The 20,371-nt window shown below is 37.5% G+C and overlaps 4 protein-coding genes across 11 annotated transcripts in view; 1 reads left to right on the top strand and 3 right to left on the bottom strand.

Annotated features, from left to right (window-relative positions):
- Positions 1-13,442, bottom strand: part of LOC136279400 (ubiquitin carboxyl-terminal hydrolase 10-like) — a 150,110-nt gene extending 136,668 nt beyond the window's left edge. For all 8 annotated transcript variants that reach the window (XR_010716829.1, XR_010716827.1, XR_010716826.1 and 5 more), the window contains exons 1-3: positions 13,311-13,442; positions 13,111-13,200; positions 12,886-12,940 (exon numbers count right to left, since the gene is read on the bottom strand). Coding sequence is in view for 3 of the 8 variants with exons in the window: in XM_066163076.1 (XP_066019173.1) it covers positions 12,886-12,940; positions 13,111-13,200; positions 13,311-13,328 (163 nt within the window). In the remaining 5 variants the exon portion in view is untranslated. The remainder of the gene's footprint in view (positions 1-12,885; positions 12,941-13,110; positions 13,201-13,310) is intronic.
- On the bottom strand, positions 192-10,317 carry LOC136279404 (ubiquitin carboxyl-terminal hydrolase 10-like). Its single transcript, XM_066163080.1, has 11 exons — positions 9,632-10,317; positions 8,929-9,020; positions 8,135-8,238; positions 7,790-7,833; positions 7,257-7,363; positions 6,620-6,719; positions 6,151-6,287; positions 5,697-5,822; positions 4,957-5,043; positions 4,415-4,549; positions 192-1,476 (listed from the first exon to the last, which is right to left on the bottom strand). Exons 1-10 carry the CDS (start codon positions 9,720-9,722, stop codon positions 4,481-4,483), a joined length of 957 nt encoding a protein of 318 aa, XP_066019177.1. The 5' UTR covers positions 9,723-10,317; the 3' UTR covers positions 192-1,476; positions 4,415-4,480.
- A 1,727-nt stretch (positions 13,443-15,169) lies between the features above and the next one.
- Positions 15,170-19,552, top strand: LOC136279395 (NLR family CARD domain-containing protein 3-like). The gene has a single exon (XM_066163070.1). It carries the CDS (start codon positions 15,472-15,474, stop codon positions 19,300-19,302), a length of 3,831 nt encoding a protein of 1,276 aa, XP_066019167.1. The 5' UTR covers positions 15,170-15,471; the 3' UTR covers positions 19,303-19,552.
- Positions 19,553-20,349: 797 nt separating this feature from the next.
- The window catches only part of LOC136279407 (ubiquitin carboxyl-terminal hydrolase 10-like), a 12,499-nt gene continuing 12,477 nt past the window's right edge, over positions 20,350-20,371 (bottom strand). The window contains exon 11 of the mRNA XM_066163083.1: positions 20,350-20,371. This exon is cut by the window's right edge and continues 811 nt beyond it. The gene's annotated coding sequence lies outside the window, so the exon portion shown is untranslated.

Here is a 20,371-nt window from a genome sequence, read left to right on the forward strand (position 1 = left end):
TGCTATGTTCTTAAAATCAGTGGAACTTGGAAGCCAAATAAAATATGACTAAGACAAAAGAAAACAAATCAGAGAACAGAGATGAATTCCACATGTAAAAGGAATGAAAAGAGAAGGCAAGGAAACCCCACATAGAATTCCAGCTGCAATTAAGTACTTGTTGCAGCTTAGAAAAAGCATAACATTTGAGATTTCTTTCCAATTTTTTAATGCTTCTAATCTCAATTTTTTGACACAAACGACACATCTGTCCATTTAATTTTTCTGCTTCAGTTTCTGGCATCAGTTTCCTGTGTACATGAAACTGACGCCATGTAAAAAGCAAACATGGACAGCCATAAGTTTGCCTAGAGTTGAAATTTTAGTTTTGCCACAAATAAATTCAAAGTCTGAAACATTGAGTAACTGGAATTCCACAAACTAAGATGTAAAGCTCTATTCTTATCTAATCGAGAGTGAAAATGCAAACAGTATTGAAATGTTGGATAATCTCAAGGAAGTACCTGTGCCAAAGGTCTCAGACAAAATTACTCATGCATGAGTCACAGTTTTAAGCTGTATTGCAATCAATGTAATCTTACAAGGCAATAAATTTTGGTTTCATTTCTGTCATCATTGTGGCCTGGGAAATTTACCTCTTGAGACTTCTTTCCATTTCTTTTAACACTTTTGATTCCTTTGCAATTTCTTTATACTTAAAAATCATTTTGAAAATTTCCACAATTTTGGAAGAAACCACAACTCTAGATACAAAGTGAAACCCATCTGAAAAACCAAGTAATTAGAATTCCAGAGTCCAAACAAACAACTTCATTCAATAAACCTATCAATTGAATTGAAATAAATGTTACAGAGTGACTGTGGGACTATGTACTTAAAAATTTTGCTTCAGGACATCACTTTACCCCCACAAATATTAACCTTTTCAGTCCATGAAATGATCAATAAGTAATTTCTCCTCACAATCCAACACACCTTGAGTATACTTGTTTGATTAAATGCCAAATTCTCTGAGCTAAAATTAGAAGAAATGCATGTGAGACTGAGGATAATTAATGTTTATGTCAAAACGGTTAAAGAGTTAGCTGAAAACAATCTGAAAACCTTTTTACTGCCACCAATCAAGAAAATCAATTTGTCACTCTAGAAGTAGGAAAGTAAAAAGTAATCAATGAGTTACTCATGGATATTGCGATGAACTGAATTTCACAGTTTTCAGAGGCACTCTGTAAAAAATAACTTTGTGTATCGATTGGCTCGATTTTCTCTCCACAACAAGCAGACAGGGCATAGTTAGGGTAACGTTAAGTTATGCGCCCAATCTTTATTCTATTGTAGTCATTAAATGTGGAAGAGTGTTCTTGATTGTCGGCCTCTTGAGGTGATGGCCATTGTATGGAGCATAAAAGGAATGGCTCTGCAGGGATTGGTCTTCAAGAAGTTACAATTAACAGCCATCCACAAGTGTGACATCAGCTGTGAAAGAGAAATCAGTTGCCCAAGTTACAATTATGTGATTCAAGTCTTGAACTTGACCTTGAACTTGTACTTAGTCCAAGTTCTATTTAGCAGGAGAATCAATTTCTAATGATAGCACTATCCTATCATATCTATTTTATAGACAGAAAGGCAGACATATGCCAGACATTTGTGCATATCGGTGAGATACTGTGGCAGGCAATTCAAGCATAAAAGCTTTCTGAAACTGCTATGATTAAGAAAAAATTAGGGCCAAATTTTCAAAGCTGGCTGACTTTAACAGTTATTTCCAGTACTTGGACTGGGTCTAGCTGAATTACTGAAACAGATTTACCTTGCCAAAGGGTTCAACTAACTTTATTGTCATACTTTGGGAAAATTGAAGAAGAGGAAGAAGTTGTACACTTTTTATTTTGCAAAACTAAGCTTTTGGGGAACTTTTAGAAGGAAACCTTCATTAAGATTCCCTCTCAAATTTCTATAAAAAAGCAGCAATCACTAATTACTAATGCATTTTATGAAAAATACAAGAATTTTTTTCCATTGGATAAATTTACTTCAAGATTTTAAAGTACATGTTTATCTCAGCTCAGATACATTAATATGTAAATGATTGATTTTGTGTGGAACATGAAAAATTCCATCCTTTTCACACAGTTCACCTTTTTGGCATTAGATTTTACAAGTTGGGTGTCACAACTTTTGATGTAAACAAACTGCAATAGTTCAGACATAGAGTCAACCACTCACTACCCATGTCTGAACTTTGGCTTCACTAAGTTGTCATAAATAATTTCACACTGTCCTGAAGTGTTAATCTTTGCTCAAAATTGACTTCTTCGTTTGATCATATGTTTTCAAGATTATATATCAAGCACATTATTATTTTGCTACCCATTGAGAGGATGCGAAGAATGTAACAGGAAGCATTCTGGCTTGGATTAATCTAATGCTGAAAAGGTGAATTTTGAATCAAATAGTGGCAGCCATGTCAGTTGTTTAAAGTAATTATACCATATCACAAGTAAAGTTTGAGTCACAAGTCAAGTTTGTGTCACAAGTCAAGTTCGAGTCAATTCAAATTATTTTTCTTCTTTGTTTGTTTTTATTTGATATGTGTCAAAATGATGTACCAGGGATTCAAGAACACTTAGTTTTACCGTAAGCTTAAAACGTTTTTCATGGCCATTTGCGAGGGTTAATTCAGCATTGATTAGCAGCTCAGTTTATAAAAGTTAACATTCCAGAGTATCTACCGTTTCCCCCAGAGATTCCAACTTTTTTCCCTTTATTTCGCAAAACTGAGGCAGAAGTCCTTATGCTACAGCAAACCACCTAGACTTGCAATATAAAACCAATTTCTAGTACTTGACTGCCATGTTGCATCCACAGGGATCCCATTCTCTCATTAGCCAAAATTGTGGAGAACATATGTATTCCTCTATAAAACGTTTGATTCACCAGAATGATCAAGTTTAACTTTATTTGATTTTCTTGTGGTATATGGGTTTCACTCGCTCAAAACTTGTAAAGTGAGCCATGTTTCAAAATGATCACATAATAATGGGTGGAATACAAAATGTATAATATGGACTGAGTAGTATGCATGAAAAAGAAGTTGAAAGTTAGCAAGTTAAATTTGTCAGAGCTTTAGTTATGGTTTCCACCAGGTTTTTAATATGTCTTAATGGACAATAACAGCCTTTGAAACATTTTGAAAACTCTGCAACAATTCTATAAGATGGACAATAACAGCCTTTAAAACATTTTGTAAACTTTGTGACAATATTCTGTAAGGTGGAGAGAGATCTAAGAGCCCTCAGCAACAATCTAGAATGCAAGAATCTTTGTATGCAGTGAAATCAAACCAGATGAAACAAGCTCTGTCAATTGAAGTGAAAAGTAAAAAACTTCATTAAATGATCAGGTTTCCATTTCTTGCTTTAACTTTTTGATGGCTTAAAAATAATAGCATATTGCCTTACAATGTTATTTTTCAAAGAGGAGAAAAATTTAAGTTCATTTGAACTTGACTCGTGACTGGAGCTTGACTTGAGCTCAAAGTTGACTTGTGAAATGGTATAACTCTGTTTAACATCTGCAATGTAGTTTGCAGCATAAAATCATATGAAAGGACTGTATTTCCTTGAATAAGCATTCTCCCCCCAAGCACACACACCCTGGGCCAAAATGTAAAATAAGTGCCCCCCTCCTTGCAGTTAGTGGGGATACTATAAAAATCCTGTTTCTATTGCAAATTTATCTATACAGTAAAACCAGCACAGGAGAATAGTTTACTTTCTGCATGTAGTTAATTCTATCTTGTGTTTGCAAAGGTATCATGGAAGGAAAAAAAGTCATATTTTTCAATTTCCTGGAATTTCATATTTAGTAGAGACAATAACGATCTAATAATTTCGGAAAATTTTATTTTGGTATCTTTTTTATTTCAAGATATAAAGCAAAGAGTATTTTCAAAGTAGAACAGCGGACGCAAGATTGATAACACTTCATGTCAACTTCTACTCGTCACCTAATTCATGATTACGGAACCATAATTGATTTACAACGACACACTGTACAGTTTTGTACAGATATGAGATCGTTCATTCGTTATCAAATTACTCACTTAAGTTCTTTGCAAAAGGTAGAGAGATTGTTTTTGTTATTTAAATGTTGTAATCACGCTGTTATCAAGTCAAAAAGCGACACAAGTCTCTTTTGCCGTTCCAGAAAAAGGACAAATTCCTTCGCAAAAATATTGTCCACTGATAATGATAGCAGTTCCCTCTAAACTCAAGAGATGCAGTGGTCAGAGTCTTTTTCAATAGAACTTGTCGAAGGCCCTAGTTATAATTAGCGTAAAATCTAACCGACAGACCGTCATTTTACTTAATTTTCGGTTTCTATGCGAGTTAAGACCTCGTATACTCACCTGTTCGGTTTAACTTCGTCTTCAAGTCCTTCAATATCGACCAAACTTTTCCATAGATATTGATGTCTACGAGATCGAACTACACAAGAATCCGCCATCTTGATAATCAACGCGCATGGCTTCGGGGGAAGAACGCTGTCGATGAAAAGGGTTGCTAATTAAAAATGGGGTAAGTTCCCAGAGAAACTGACGTGCTGAGTCGGTAGGAGAGTATAACAAGGCAATTTTGTATCATCAACTGCGTTGATAACGTAAATTGGCCACCATTAAGAGTTTCAAATCTGACGTTTTATCTGCAAGCCCGAAAAGCCCGAAAAGCTGTCTATGTTTTTGTCGCGTTTGAAGCGGGCCACCAACGCGCCCGGCAAATTGATCGACAGTCCGGCACTACAAATGGCACAGAGGGAAAATACCGATGGCATTCCACTCACTCTCACACTTCACCCTCACAACCACACAGGTCTATCATTCTTAAAAACTTTAAATCACTTCAAAAAGATTGAGAGACTGGTACGATCTTTTCAATTATTTCTCTCCCTTACCTGTACTTTAGTTTTAGTACAAGTGTAACCTTGTACTTCTTCTTTCAAAGCCAGGCTCTTCAAGGCATCTTCAACGGATGTAACAGTCTATCAAAAATATGGATCGTCACAAATCAGGAAGTCTCACTACAAACACAAATTGACACCAAAAACCAAACTCAACAGAGCAGTCAATTAAATGGAAAAAAAGAAAATTTTTCACTAAGCCAATGAGAACTCAAAGTAACCAGACAATGTTCAAGCGCGGGAAAGTGCATGTGAACAAGTGACAATTCCTTTCCACTCTGCGTTTTATTGGTTGAGGAAGTGGCGGGAAATTTCTTGACCAATCAGGGAGCGTTGTGAAGTAAGAAAAAAAATGGGTTGGCTCTGGAAATTCAATTGAAAATAGGTGTATAAAAATTGGTAAGGTACGTTGGAGAGTATTTTTCGTGCAGGAAACACATTAAAATGCTTAAAAATCTGACGGGGACGGCTCTTTTCCCGCAATTTCTTGCAAAAGGGTCTTGATGAGGTGTTAACCGTTTGCCATAAAACGGCAAAAAATTACGCTGTTAGGCCTAAAAATCGACACATTTCAATAGTTTACTGTAAAAAAAAAATTAACCGTAAAAAGTTTTTCTTTCAATCGCAACTGAAGGAAATTAAAAATTAGCTGTAGAGTGGTCAAAATTTTAACCGTGAGCCGTTAGATCCAGCACCCCATTGAGACCCTATGACAAGACCTGTAAGTTGCAAACTTGCACGTCCAACTGAAGTTCGAAGAAAGGTTCTACATTAGCAGAGTCCTTCAATCCAGCTTGGTGAACTGACGAGCGCAGAAAACCGCCAAAGATCTCCGATATCAGTGACTGCGGGTACGATGCCTGAAATTTGCATAGTGAGGTTAAAGATACTACATAAAAATGAAACAACAACAATAACAACAAGAACAACAACCCCCAACTGGGAAAACCACAGCATAAAATTGACATATTTTACTAAAGGAAAGACATATGACATATTTAAAGGAGTTGACTGATTTGTTTTTGCTAATTTTTATCTTTCAATTTCTTTTAGTAGGATTGATGAGTTCCAGGAGCACTAAAAATTAATGTTTTGGAAAATATTAGGAACAACAAAGAGTAAAAAGAGCCTCCTTTCTTTTCTTTTTTTTTTTGGGGGGGGGGGGAAAGGGGGATGGGGGGCACTTACCATTCTAGTCACCATGGATTTGTTTTTGGGTCCGACTTGTTCCCAGTCCCCTTCATCTTCCTGCTCCTCAGCTTTAGGTTCATCATCATCTGCCGAGTCTTCATCCTTCAATGGCAAGTCAACATCTCTCTCTGGGGCTAAGAAAATAAATGAACAAAGGTTATACACCTCATTTTGAAATGATCCATTATCACGGAGTTCTACTTTTTGTCGTTCGCTCACCAAAGGCCATCACCATCGAGCAGGTCATTCTTATCCGCACTGCAACACGAGCGTTTCCTTGTCAGCGAGAGAGTTTGAAAGAGACAGAGGTCTGTAAACGGGTTTGACCCAGACCTCTCCCACAACTTTCGCCTCCCTCAAACTCTCTTTGGCGCTGCAGTGCTAACCCTGAAGACCTGCTCCTACTACAAAGGCTATTCCTTAGGATGTAAGGATCAGTACTAGGAGAGTTTAAGAGAATCTTAACCTTTCAGCGGTTTTGATATTATCTTTGCAAGCTGCAGCATCTCTTCATGTAATCCGTTTAAAATGCAGCTAAGAAACTCTTGAGCATCCTCCTGTCGGCCCTATAAGAGAGTTCAACAAGTTACCCCAATATTTCATTTAAAAACCATAGATAGCTTGTGATCAGTTTCTTCTGAGTAAGTTTTGTGAAGAAAACAAGTTTGGGAACCCTTTTTCCAACAGGTCTGAGTAGCTCGGCAAGAGAGTTTGGCTAATCTTTCGCGGGTGGTGGTGATGACTATTTGTTTGTTTATTTGTCTTTATTTGTGGCCAGCGTTGAGGAGAGTGAGACTATGATTCATGACACATTTGTGCTCTCAATCCCCACAAAACAAGTCAACTAGACTTCTTGATCATGTTTATCCCTTGATGTGGAGCAGGCAAGATTTTACAGCAAGAAGAACCTTGGACAATTGAGAATTTGAGAGGTGACAGGGTGTGTCCTGCCCAATAAGGTCTCAACCACCTTTTGATACTTCCATTAACACATTTCTTATCTAATTTTGCTGTCTCTTCACTTTTATGGGACCGTAAGAGAGGAAGCAGAAAATAAGAATAATCAGCAAGTATCACTGTGTTTCTGGAGGAAAAAAACTCACCTTAACTGAGAGTGAGCTCTGAATGATCGCTAACATCTTGTATACATATACAGGTTCAAATTGTTCTCCAGTGTTAAACTCAGGTTTTGAAGAAGGAGAACTGCCACCTATAAAAAAAATCATAAATAGCCAACTTAGAATGAAGAGGATATTTCAAAAAATAAATTTTTCTTTGTGTAGAGTATGATTCTAAAGGATGGCTATGATTGATTCAGGAACATGCAAATAAGGTGGAGGAGAATAACTCTAAACATTGTTATCCTAACTTCGAGTAATAATATACAAAATGACAGTAGGTTGAAAGATAAAAAATCTGAGGTGACTGAAGTAATATGAAAAGTGGGCTTGTTTACCCAGACCATTCAGGTATAGCACTACTCTAAAAACAATTCTCAGAGCAGTGAAGTGTGGATTCTGAGGGTCTGAGGTTTGATTCCTCATGGGGACTCAGAATTTTTTTCTTTGTCCCACACTCGTGACAAGACAAAAAACAACATCTTTCTCTAATTCTCACAACTGTTGTAAACACATACCTGGTTTTATCTTTGTCTCCTTAAACTCATTCATAAAGACTATTCTGTAAAAGGGAAAAAATCGTTATCTTAAAAAACAAACTTGAAAAAGGGAGTAAGGTTTTATTTTTTGCTTTGTTTTACTGATAGCAAGTACATTTTCTTCTTGCATGAACATATTGTAAACAAGGCCGCCATGCTTGAAGTTCGTTAGAAATGCTTTACCTCATACATAGACCTCACAATACCAGTCTTACAAAATTGAAAAAAATTGTTTCAAAGGTGAAAAACTAGACCAAGACAGGTGGCCAATTTAACAACTTTTGACCAGAGTGCTCCCATGCAAGACGAAACTTTTTCACTTACAGACTGTCCAAAATAGGTGTTGATGTTGGACCTCTTTCCTTTAGTAAAGGCAATTGTCTCAGTAGGTTGAAAAATGGTGGGCACCCCACCAGAGCTTGAAGAGTCTGTTCACAGTTAAGGACAAAAAACAGTTACTGTTCCCAATACATATGAAATTCACTCTTGAGTTAAAAAGACATTGCAGAAGCAATCAAGAAAGATATGAACTCTGTCTTTCACCTAATCGATAAAAGGTGATCTCTTAACCCTTTAAGCCCAAAGGGTGATCAGCATTTCATTTCTCCTTACAGTAATAATGCTCAGTCATTCATTGACACTTGTTAGTAATTCTCTTCACTGCCTGCCATACAATTCTGATGATGTTACTTTGGTGAATTTGGTATTGGATCAACTGATATTCCCCTAATTGATGTTTTTTTTACTCTCATCACTTGTCTGCTTGATATATAACATGCATTATTGACCAAACATGAGGTCAAGATGGCTGGACGTTGGCCAAGTTCTTTTTTGGAATTCTTATGGACCAATAAGCAAATTCTCCTTGTCAGCACCCAAGAAAGTGTACGGACAAGAGTATGAAGAATATGGACACTAATCACAAGGTGTGAAGGGTTCACATGAACATTTCAGATCAATATCAGTATCTGGGAAACTGCCCACCTACCCCTCCCTTAACCCAACATTAACCCTAAATTGTTATCAATTGACTGTTGTTGAGTTAGGGGAGGGGTAGGTGGGCAGTTGCCCAGATACTGATATTGATCCAACATTTCTTGATGTAACTTAAAGGATACAGCATTAATGTAACACCAGTTCCCTCTGTTGATCAGTCCTCTTGGAATGTAAGGTTTTTGGATGTACTGTAACTCTTGTCTTTGAATACTTTCTGCAAATAATAAAAAAATGAAGCACAAAGAAATGTATGAATTCAGTCTACAAGTGGTACTTTTCTATCACAGTGAATTTTCAGTTCTTATAGTAACAATACACCAATAAAATAATAATGTGCTTCACAACCTTAGCCATTGCAGTTTTGGAAAATATTTTTCTTCTTAAGTTCTGATTTGTAATTTAAACTTAGTTACATTCCACACCTCAAGATGATTTTCTTCACTTCCCTTCTCTTTTTTAAAAACCAGAAAATGTTACTTAATTTCACTCCAGCTTAACTTGGAATACTGTTCAAACTTTAATAATTGAAAAAAAACAATTAGAAAATTGATGTTTTGTTCCAAACAGCAATATTTACACACACACATGCACACACAAAATAAGAGTGGAACACTTATAGTCCATACTTGATGACCCCTTGTGGAAATATCTGGACTGCTAGTGCAACCACATCAAGTTCAAGACTGTTTACTTGGACAATGACTGACTACAAAGCAGACAGACAGAAAGACAGACACACAGATAGACAAAAAACAAACACACAGATAGACAGACACACAGATGGACAGTTAGAGAGACAGAGGGAGAATCTTTAGAGGTATCTACCTGCAAATTTCTTGGCAAACTTGTCCTCTTCCACAGTAACTGGTATCTGTAATTTATCATCTGTCTTTTTAGGATTTGAAGTTGTTTGCATTTCATTTCTCACAACAGGACTTACTGTTTTAACAACAATACCAGGTAATGGTTTTGCAGAGTTTTTGAACAAGTCTGCCCATGATGAAGGCTTTGGAGGCTGATCTTTCCTGCCAGTGATTTCTTCTAGTGCACCACTTGTTTTTACACTCTGATCCACTGGGATGGGACCTTCATGTTCTTTTTCCAGGTTTTTATAGGTTTGATTAGAGCTTAAGGGATCTTGTGCAGTGCTGATGGAAACTGTAACTTTAATGTCTGTGTCACTGTAAACAGGGCTGTTTGATGTGCCTTCTGTTGATAAAGAACTCTTCCTTTCTTCCACAGTGTCTCCATCGCAAGAACTTGTGCTTTTTCTCTGTACAGCTGTTCTTTTGTCTGTGCTAGAGAGAGCATCAGATTTTTGCTCCTTTAACCTTACGCTCAAAACATTTACCTGTACTTTTGAAGCTTCTTTAACATCATCACTGAGAACAACTTTATCTGTAGTAGGTAAAGATGCCACAGCTTTTCCTTTTAGCCCAGAGCCATTGGAATTAACTGAAGCCCTTTCCTTTTCACTACATTCACTAGAAGAGCTGGACACAGATCCAGACCTCTTTCTCTGCCTCTCTGGCAGGTTCTAAAAATAAGGATGCAAAATTTCAAATCACTTTTGCTTTTGAAGGTATCAAATGGATATGTACAATCTTAACTATACTAGAAACTGAAGCTTGGATAAACATCCCCTGAAACCAATGGTGTGCAGTTACTCACTCTGTGCACTTACAATATATCTTTGTTAACTCAAAAAGCAATCCTCATCCATTCTGAGTAAAATCTAAATGACAACTGCCACCTCAATTGTTGGTTGCTTTAGAAAATTAATTGGAATGTACAAAGCTAGAGATTGCATTCATTTATAACCTTTTCCAACATAAAAGACAATCTAACAGCAAAACAAACACAAGCACTTAAAAAACTTTTAGCACCAACAACAAGATAAATCTTAAAAACACTGACAAAGGAATCACTATTGTTAGAAAAGATACTAAACATAAAATTCAGGAAGGTTACAAACAAGTCCTTAATGAGAAATTCTATAACCCCCTAATATAAGCAATAGTATCTGAAACAGTCACAAAAGTCAAAACAATTTGTCAACACTTTGTTTACTAGAAGGCATATTGATGACATGACCTGTAAGTGGCTCAATTTAGGCCAAAACCCACCTAGAATACCAGAATTTCACACACTGACCAAAGTACATGAAATCATTCCTGTTGACAATCAATCTTATCTTGGAGCACTGGCCCAACAGAGCACATTTCCATTTTTGTTGACTCACCCTTACAACCGATTGAGCAAAAACAACAGTCTTATATCAAAGACACCACTCACTTTATAAAGAAGCAATTTAGGTACTTTTGACATTTGTTCTCTCCACACTAACATTCCCCAAGAGGAGGGAATTAATATCATCTGCCAATATTATGAAGAGCATTATCAGTTAAAATCTCTCATCACAACAAAATTTTGGGAGACCTTAAGAGACTGCTTCTTGAAGAACACTTTTTCAATGACAAAGACAAACACTATCGAGAAACACTTGGAATAGCTATAGGAACAAAAAAATGGTAATAGATAGAGGTCATGTTCATGGCTCATACTTAAAAACAGGTACTAGCTACAAGCCCACCTAAACTATTTCTTTAACCCTTTGACCCCTCGGAGTGACTAGCATCTAATTTTTCCCTACAATGTCAGCCCTGAATCACACAGTAAGGTCAGGAGAATAAAGTAATTGACCATCAACTAATTAAGCTCTTGATCATTTAACAAATCCTTTGTATCAGCATCTTTGGAAATGTATAGAGAATAGTAGAGAGAATATGCATACTGATGTTAGGCTGTAGAGGGTTAAAAAGATATATTCATAACACTTTTTAAGGTGGACCATTCCTGAAATTGAAATCATCAATTTCATTGATATCACTAACTCATTCCACGCCACTATTAAATTCACGTATGAATTGTCATCAGAAAAAATGGTTTTCCTCGATACTGAAGTTTTTAAAGGACCTAGATTTACCAAAAGAAAAATTCCTGATGTTCAAACACATTACAAGCTGAAAGAAACATGCCAATATACTTGATCCCTTCCTTTCAATGTTAAGAAGAGTTATGGTAAAGGATACGCACTACACTTACTGAGAACAAACTCAGTAAAAGAATCTTATGACTAAAAGAAAACTTCATAGAATGTTCTTATAGAACAAGGTAAGGCTCAGGACCTTGTTGAAAAGACCCTAGCAGAAGTACAATTCTTATCATGCAACAAGGCTTTAAAAAGCAAACCAAAAACATCTAAAAAAGATTTTGTTGTTCATTACAACTTTTAACCCTGCTGACCAGAATCTTAAGAAGATTCTTATGAAACACTGGCACCTTACTTCAGGCCATGAAAACCTGGTGTAAATATATCCATCCCCCAACTGTTGCTTATTGGAAGGACAGGTTTGTATAAGATTCCCTTGTTAGAGCACAACTTCCTTCACTTAAATTAAACAACAGCATTTTTGAAGTTATACACTGTTAGGGTCTGGTGACAATACTACAACACTATAACAACTTGTCAAGGAAACTTCCTAATAACAATTAAAATATCAGAGGTTGTAACATTTAGGATTTGTACTTGCTGCAGGGCATAATTTTAAAAGTTGTAATCCACTTTGTCTCATTCATCAGTTTCCAGTAGTAAGAAAAAATCAAAACAATATATATTTAAATCACGCTGACCATCAACAAAATAAGGAAACGGGTATTGTCACTGTCTGCACATGACTGGGTGTTTAATATTGTTTACTACCATAATCATTCATAGTATTTCGACATTTTCCCCTGCCTCTCCCTCTTGACTCCTCTTCGATCCGAACATTACACTAGCTCTATATCACACAAATTTAAAATTTGAACTCAAGTTCCGTCATAACAAAGACGAACCGGAATATTACTCATATTTGAAAATAAACAACCATCACCATAACCATTCGCTACTCTCATATTTCTTACGAACAACATGGAGCGCCTCATAAATTAAATGTCGATGTAAATTTTTAAAATAGTGTTGTTCGCCGAGTGTGGATGCTCGCGAGAAGATAAATTTGTAAGTATTAGATACATACCTAAAAAATTATCGACTCGTTCCTCGTCATCTGAGTAATTAAAGTTGAAGAGAAACTGCAAAATAGAAAATCTCAGTGAAACAAAAAACAAACCAACGCGAGGAACGATCGAAAACTAAAGCGTGAGTAAATATTGTCTCGACTTGAAGTATAACATAAACCTAAAAATAAAAACAATTTCCCAGACGTAGGTATAATAAAAAGATCTAGTAAGCTAATTTTTACCTCAACCGGTGGTATATTTCCAATTTGAGCTAATGAATTACTGAAGTATTTTTCCCATTCTTCAGCTGTGAAATCGCCAAACGTAAAACCCTGAGACACGCAAGAACAAGAAATTTTAGGACACGTCTTGGTTGAATTCAATTCCGTTTGTACAACAAGTGAAAACGAGGAATATAGGGCAAATCTGCCATTTTTCTTACCTCTTCCGAATTACGCATTTCTTGAGCCACAAGAGTGCTCAATTAACTAGCACTCAAATTCTCCATTGGACAAAATTTCCCTTAAAAATCCTCAACCTAAACACATCAATTTGCTTCTTCCATTTTGCAAGACAAGCGCATGAGCTGTGAGAACTTGTGACGTCAGTTATCGTCCCTATCCCGTGGAATCCCGAAACCTCACGAAATAACATGAACCGAGATATGGTTGGGCGCACGATCTTAACATCGTTGCTTTTTCTTTTTTTTTACCATCGAAACAGCTGACCAATTTTGCGTGTACAGGTGTATGCTGGTAGGAAGTCAGTGTCAATATGAAAAAAAGAGCTCTGCTGATTTACAGAATTTGCATAGGAAAAATGGTTGCATTCAGAGCCGAAAATGACTGGAATACCAAATTAAATTAGCTTAGTATGTTCCCCGCTTGGGTAGTGTGTTACTTTGTCATTGGTGTATTTTTGGGGTCGATTCCTTGAAGTCTACGTAGTTTTCGTTCTTGCCCTTCTATTCTATTGAATGAAATAAAAATAATCTGACAGCGCATGTGGCTACTGGTACAGCACAATTCTTAAAGAACAAATTAAAGGTTGTATGATGACGCTAGAAGGTAGTGTTGCAGAAAATTTGTAATCACACGCAAAACAGAAAACCCACCGCATCCCACATATTTAAGAGTACCCTGTTCCACGAGAGAAAATTGATTCAAGAATATAGGGGTTAGCTCGAAAGCCTCACGGTTCCCCTATCCTCTGGGCTCCAAAAATAATAAAGCTATGCTTCATTTAATTTTGCCTTCTGGCAGGTTCTAAGCTTGCTGTGAGCAAGTCAAACTCGCAAAGAAATTAACATGACGATCAGAATTCTCCTCTTCCATGTTTTCTGCTAGCTGATGGTTGATCTACATCCAATTTGGTTAACAAGGAAAGCGCCCAGGGTTCACTCAGTCTTTCACTTGAAGCGGTTAAATATAACATTTATCAACAATTTTTATTTCTTGCACCTAAACAGAAACAAGACACCGATCTGGTACGGAATAATAGCACTTTTTCGTTCAATTTACAAAAATCATGTATTTAAATAGTCAAAATATCTTTTTCCTTCTTACACTTGGTGCACCATAGCCCTCGGCGCAGCTTATTTTGGTGTGTAGGTATCTCTGATGATCGACGGTTAAGTGTTTGGGTATCTCTCACGGTTGACGGTTAATTTTTAAGAATAAACGTTCTTCATAAAACGTTAAAATATCTTTACAAAATTTGAATAAACCAATTTTCGGCAAAAATTTGTTTTCAGCAAAATTCCTGAAGAAAAGTGTATTACCCTTTACCCGCCGACAAATCAGAAGAAAATATAACAAGATAACAGCTCAAAAGAACATTTGAGTTGAGTCCGACTTCGATTTCTTCAGATTTGTTGTTTGTTGTATTCAAGTGTCTATTTGCCGGAATAAGCTTTTGAGGTAACTTGAAAACCTTTTTTCTTTTTTTTATCTCTTTTTTTTCATAACTATTGGTCAGCAGCACGGTTAACGGTAACAATGTTACATTTATGACGATTTACCACATTGAGACCGTCATGAGGCGGGGGCGAAAGTTATTTTATTTCAGAAGAGCAAGCATTCTTTTGACACAGAGAGAACGAGCATCTAAGTAATAAGACTGGTTATTGTTATTTGGAAAATACAAGGATACTTTACGGTGATGCAAATCCCTTAAAAAATTCCAGTGGAAGACATATGAAATGATATGACAGTCGAGTCAGATACATGCTTTCGCTTTCGTACGGGAATGTCTTTCATTTCCTCACTGAAAAGTCACACTCTGCTGTAACACGAGCGAAAAGAGAAAACATGTAACTTAGCAGACTCTTTGTAAAAATAAAAGTCGAGGGACCAAGCCTCCTATTAAGGAGCTTTCATACTCAGTAGAAAGCCCCGGACTAAGGCAAAGGTAAACTTAAAGAGTTATCAGCGACAGTTCACAATTTCTTTTGTCGTGACGCTTCTATTTGCTTCAGAAAGCGAAATATCTCTCCATACCTGTAATTGTTTCTTTTGCGCCTCTTTCTACGACATAGAATCTCACGCACTAAGAGCAAATTTGATCTCATCGAAAACAGCGAAAATACAAACAGTACCGAAACGATGGATTTTCTCAAGGAATCACTTGCACCAAGAACCTTCAACAAAATTAGCTATGCCGTAGTTTTAATTTGGTTCGTGATCAGTGTAATTTTCTTTGGCATTTTTGCCGAAGTGGAAAATACCGAATCCAGGTACGATTTCCGTTGCGGTGGCACCAAGAGTGAAAACATGGACCTTATTCGTGGGGAATGTTTCGAAAAATACCAGAAGCAATACAACAAGTACGGTGTTCCTGTCTATGGCTTCGTGATCATCAATTTCCTCCTTATTGGAATTGTATGTGTTATCTACTCCCAAATAGTGAAAAACGCAGTCGATCATTTGTCGTCGAGCAGTCGTAACAGTGATCCAGAGAGCGGACAGTCGCGCGACCAAGAAAACCCAACAGGACAAACAACAAATTGCGGACACAAGCTTTTCATAGCTTACTGTTGTCAACTATCTACGAGACTTGTTCTAGGAGTTCTCTTCATATTGCTGCAAACTCAGTTGCTTTATCCTTTAAAGTTTTCCTCCACGTTTGAATGTTACTTGAACTCTGGAACCAGTCAGCCGAGGAATTCATCGAACGCCGCCCCAAACAGTACTTTACACAAATGTCACAATCAACGAGCGATAAAGAAAACCTTTTGGATGAACGCTGTCCTTGCAGTGAATGGAATTTTTGACGCTGGCATTCTGATTGAAATCGTCTACATTTTGACACAGGCATGGATAAAAAGGAATTTTATGCAAGACTCAGACTTTCTAAAAACCTATCTAAATGCTAACCATGACAAGTCGCATAATGTTCTTAAACAGCCAGAGGGAACGAGCGGACATGATAAGCCTGAACAGCTTCAACCATTCATAGAACGAACGAAGAAAATCATCAAAGAAGACACCCAATGCCTCTACGAACTCCAATCACCGTTTCGACGTCCTCCAGGCGCAGAAACAGAAGCCACAGATTTGACTTTGGATCAGATTTACACAAACCTTGTGATCATTCCCAACAGGGTTACGTACAACTTTACTACAGACAGACAAGAACAACTCAAAGTTTATCCAAGGTCGCACGACGAAGAATCACATCCGAAAAGCCTGGAAGACCTCCTAAATGATAAAAATAAGAAAGTATTGATTGTCGGTCGCCCCGGAATCGGCAAAACATTATGTTGCATCAAACTTCTCAGAGACTGGGCATTTGAGAAAGTCAAATCCCAAATCCAATTTGATGCTGCTTTCTTCGTAAAGTTCAGAAGATTCAACTCGGCAGACGACCTTAGCCTTAGGGAACTACTCACTCGGTCAGAACATTCCACCTCAGATCACCTGGATGATGAGGTCTGGAATTACATCCTGCAGCACCCTGAAGGTGTCCTCATACTTTTTGACGGATTTGACGAATTCAAAGATAACGCAAACATGGCCGTGGCGCCTTCTCATCCCGGAAACATTAAAGACAAGATGCCGCTACAAATCCTTTATCAGTGGCTTGTGACCGGGAAACTTCTTGAAGATGCTTCAATTGTAACGACTACTAGACCTACGGCTTTGACCGGTATCGCACATCTTAATTTCGACAAAACTTTTGAAATCTTAGGGTTTTCAACCGAGCAAATTCAAGAGTATACCAACAAATTCGCCGGAGTTGACAATCAAGTAGGCGAAACACTATGGCGACACATCAGCAGCAACATGAACTTACTTTCGCTCTGTTATGTCCCTGTGAACAGCTTCATCATATGCTCAAGTCTGTCACAAATATTGCAGTTCGAAAGTTCCGCTAGTGTTACCCTCCCTTCCAAATTGACCACGATATACAAGATTGCAGTGAAAGTATTTTATTTCAAACACACGAAAGAATTCCGCGATAAACATTTTACCCGCGAAGACTTTCTATCAGATGATTTGCCCTCGGCTGTGGAGGGGGAATTCGAGAAACTAGGAAGAGTGGCGTTTGAAGGAATCAAAGAAGGAAAACTGATCCTTGGAGGAAACGAAGTACGCGAAATGAAAGACAGCGCCCTTTTTCACCGCTTACCCGACCGTGAACATACCGCGTTAAAAGATGAGAAACAATTCTGTTTCATTCACCTTACAATGCAAGAGTTTTTCGCAGCGCGGCACCTGACAAACAACATGAAAGAAAGAGAATTAAGGAACTTTGTTTCCGAGAACATCAAGAACGGCAAATGGCAGCTGGTTTTTCAGTTTCTGGCGGGACTAATGGAGGAGAAAAACCACCTACCAAGCGAAATCATCACTGACCTTCTTCCTGTGCAAACTGAAGAGAAAAAAAACGAAGCCGAAGAAAGCGAAGACAAAATGACCTGCTGGCCGACTAAAGACGAAAAGGATTTAGCAGTGACATTGCTTAAATGTAGTTACGAAAGTAATAAGATGGAGTCGATAGTTCAGAGAAAACTACAACAAATTAACTTTAATTGTGTAAATTTTATTGATTGTCACCTCACAGCTGTTGGTTGCTCTTCGTTAGCAAATGTAATTAAGAATGTTCAACAAATTTCACATTTAGATTTGAGTCTCAATAACATTGGTCCATTAGGTTGTTTTGAGATTTGTAAATTGTTAAAATGTAGGGAATCTCAACTAAGCTGGTTAAACCTCACAAGAAATCAACTGACAGATAAAGCAGCAAAGTATTTAGCTAAAGCCATCAACAGCAACAACAGTCAGCTACGCACGTTAAACCTCTCAGAAAATAACATCTCACACATTGGAACTCGGCACTTGGCTGAAGCCATCAACAACTGTCAGCTACGCACTTTTAACCTCTCAGAAAATAACATCTCACACATTGGAACTCGGCACTTGGCTGAAGCCATCAACAACAACAACTGTCAGCTACGCACATTATACCTCAGAGCAAGTAACATCTCAGACTTTGGAGCACAGAACTTGGCTGACGCCATCAACAACAACAACTGTCAGCTACACACGTTAGACCTCTCATTAAATAACATCTCAGAAATTGGAGCACAGCACTTGGCTGACGCCATCAACAACAACAACAACTGTCAGCTACACACGTTAGACCTCTCATACAATGACATCTCAGACATTGGAGCACAACACTTGGCTGACGCCATCAACAACAACAACTGTCAGCTACGCACGTTAAACCTCTCGTACAATAACATCTCACACATTGGAGCACAGCACTTGGCTGACGCCATCAACAACAACAACTGTCAGCTACACACGTTACACCTCTCAGACAATAACATCTCTGACATTGGAGCACAACACTTGGCTGAAGCCATCAACAACAACAACAACTGTCAGCTACACACGTTATACCTCTCATACAATAACATCTCAGACATTGGAGCACAACACTTGGCTGACGCCATCAACAACAACAACTGTCAGCTACACACGTTAAACCTCTCACACAATAACATCTCACACATTGGAGCACAGCACTTGGCTGAAGCCATCAACAACAACAACTGTCAGCTACGCATGTTATACCTCTCACACAATAACATCTCAGACATTGGAGCACAGCACTTGGCTGAAGCCATCAACAACAACAACTGTCAGCTACGCACGTTAAACCTCACACACAATAACATCTCAGACATTGGAGCACAGCACTTGGCTGAAGCCATCAACAACAACAACTGTCAGCTACGCACGTTAAACCTCATAGAAAATAACATCTCAGACATTGGAGCACAGCACTTGGCTGAAGCCATCAACAACAACAGCAACTCTCAGCTACGCACGTTAAACCTCACAACAAATCAACACATAACAAATGCAGGTAAGCAAAAGGCACGTAATTTACTTAGCGATTGTCGATGTAAGCTTATTCTTTAGGCCTCAGCAACTCCAATTAAAAACTAAAAAGAAATTATTTGAACCACTTACTATTCAAAATAACTGCGAGGTGACCGGCTCAGTGACAATTACAACCCAAAAAGCTAAACGTGAATGACGGCAAATTAAATCTGTGAAGTGCTCAGAGCAGTGAGACTATTTGAACCGGATCGAAATGAAGAAAACAAACCAATGAACATGTTTATTGAGAACAAAGGATGTCAAACTTTTTATAAACGAACCAATAATATTGAAGTAAAAACACAAAGCTTCCTGCAGAGAAAACAGACAAACCTCGGACCTCTCAGGAAACTTGTCATTTTATGATTGGTTACTTTCGATCCTAAATTATCTCCATACTTGTGTCTGTTTTGATCGCGTGTGTCTTTCTCTAGGAATAGTTTGGAGATTACAATCGCATCAGATGAGTTAATGTGGTGCAGATTGTAGGATACAACACATTTGTTTTAGTGCTCGATTTTTCTTCTGATCGAAGCGATCCGATTCAAGTAGTTTCAAATTTACTGCCATTGAAATCCTACCGAAACTGTACGTAAACTCGTGGCGCTTTGAAGAAAAGTTCTTTTGGTAGGTTAGTGAAGTGAGATTCAATGATGTCATACTAGTTCGAAAATTTTTTTTTGGGGAGTTTCTGCAGTTGATGTAAATATTAGTATATTTTTGTATATATTTAAGGCCTGTTTCTCAAATAATGTAATAATATGTCAATAAGTTGCTGTGCAAAATCAGAGGATGAAGCATCAGACTTATAGACAGTTAAAATTTTTACTTACAAGTATTTGTAAATGGAGCCTGAACTCCCAAATTTTTAAGTGTAGAATAAATGTTGTAAATGGATTTATACTTTGTGTTGTGATCTATTTATCCTCTATGATTAGTCACCACTTGAAAGCAATGGGGAGGGAGTAAAGGGAGGGTGTAGCCTTCTGAAAATCACTTCTGAAACCTCACTTCACTGCCACATAATCATGACAACATAGTAAAAAAAAGTGGCCTGGGAAATATACCTCTTGAGACTTCTTTCCATTTCTTTTAACACTTTTAATCT

Source organism: Pocillopora verrucosa, chromosome 3 (assembly GCF_036669915.1).
Source record: "Pocillopora verrucosa isolate sample1 chromosome 3, ASM3666991v2, whole genome shotgun sequence".
In the NCBI taxonomy this organism is placed as follows: Eukaryota; Metazoa; Cnidaria; class Anthozoa; order Scleractinia; family Pocilloporidae; genus Pocillopora; species Pocillopora verrucosa.

Excerpts from the sequence above, each read along its gene's own strand:
- LOC136279404 (XM_066163080.1), bottom strand. The coding sequence starts at position 9,722 with ATGCAAACAACTTCAAATCCTAAAAAGACAGATGATAAATTACAGATA. Across the intron at positions 8,239-8,928 it reads ACTGGTGTTACATTAATGCT|ACTCTTCAAGCTCTGGTGGG; the intron begins GTATCCTTTAAG and ends AACTGTGAACAG. Across the intron at positions 4,550-4,956 it reads GTACTAAAACTAAAGTACAG|CGTTCTTCCCCCGAAGCCAT; the intron begins GTAAGGGAGAGA and ends TTTCATCGACAG.
- LOC136279395 (XM_066163070.1), top strand. The coding sequence starts at position 15,472 with ATGGATTTTCTCAAGGAATCACTTGCACCAAGAACCTTCAACAAAATT.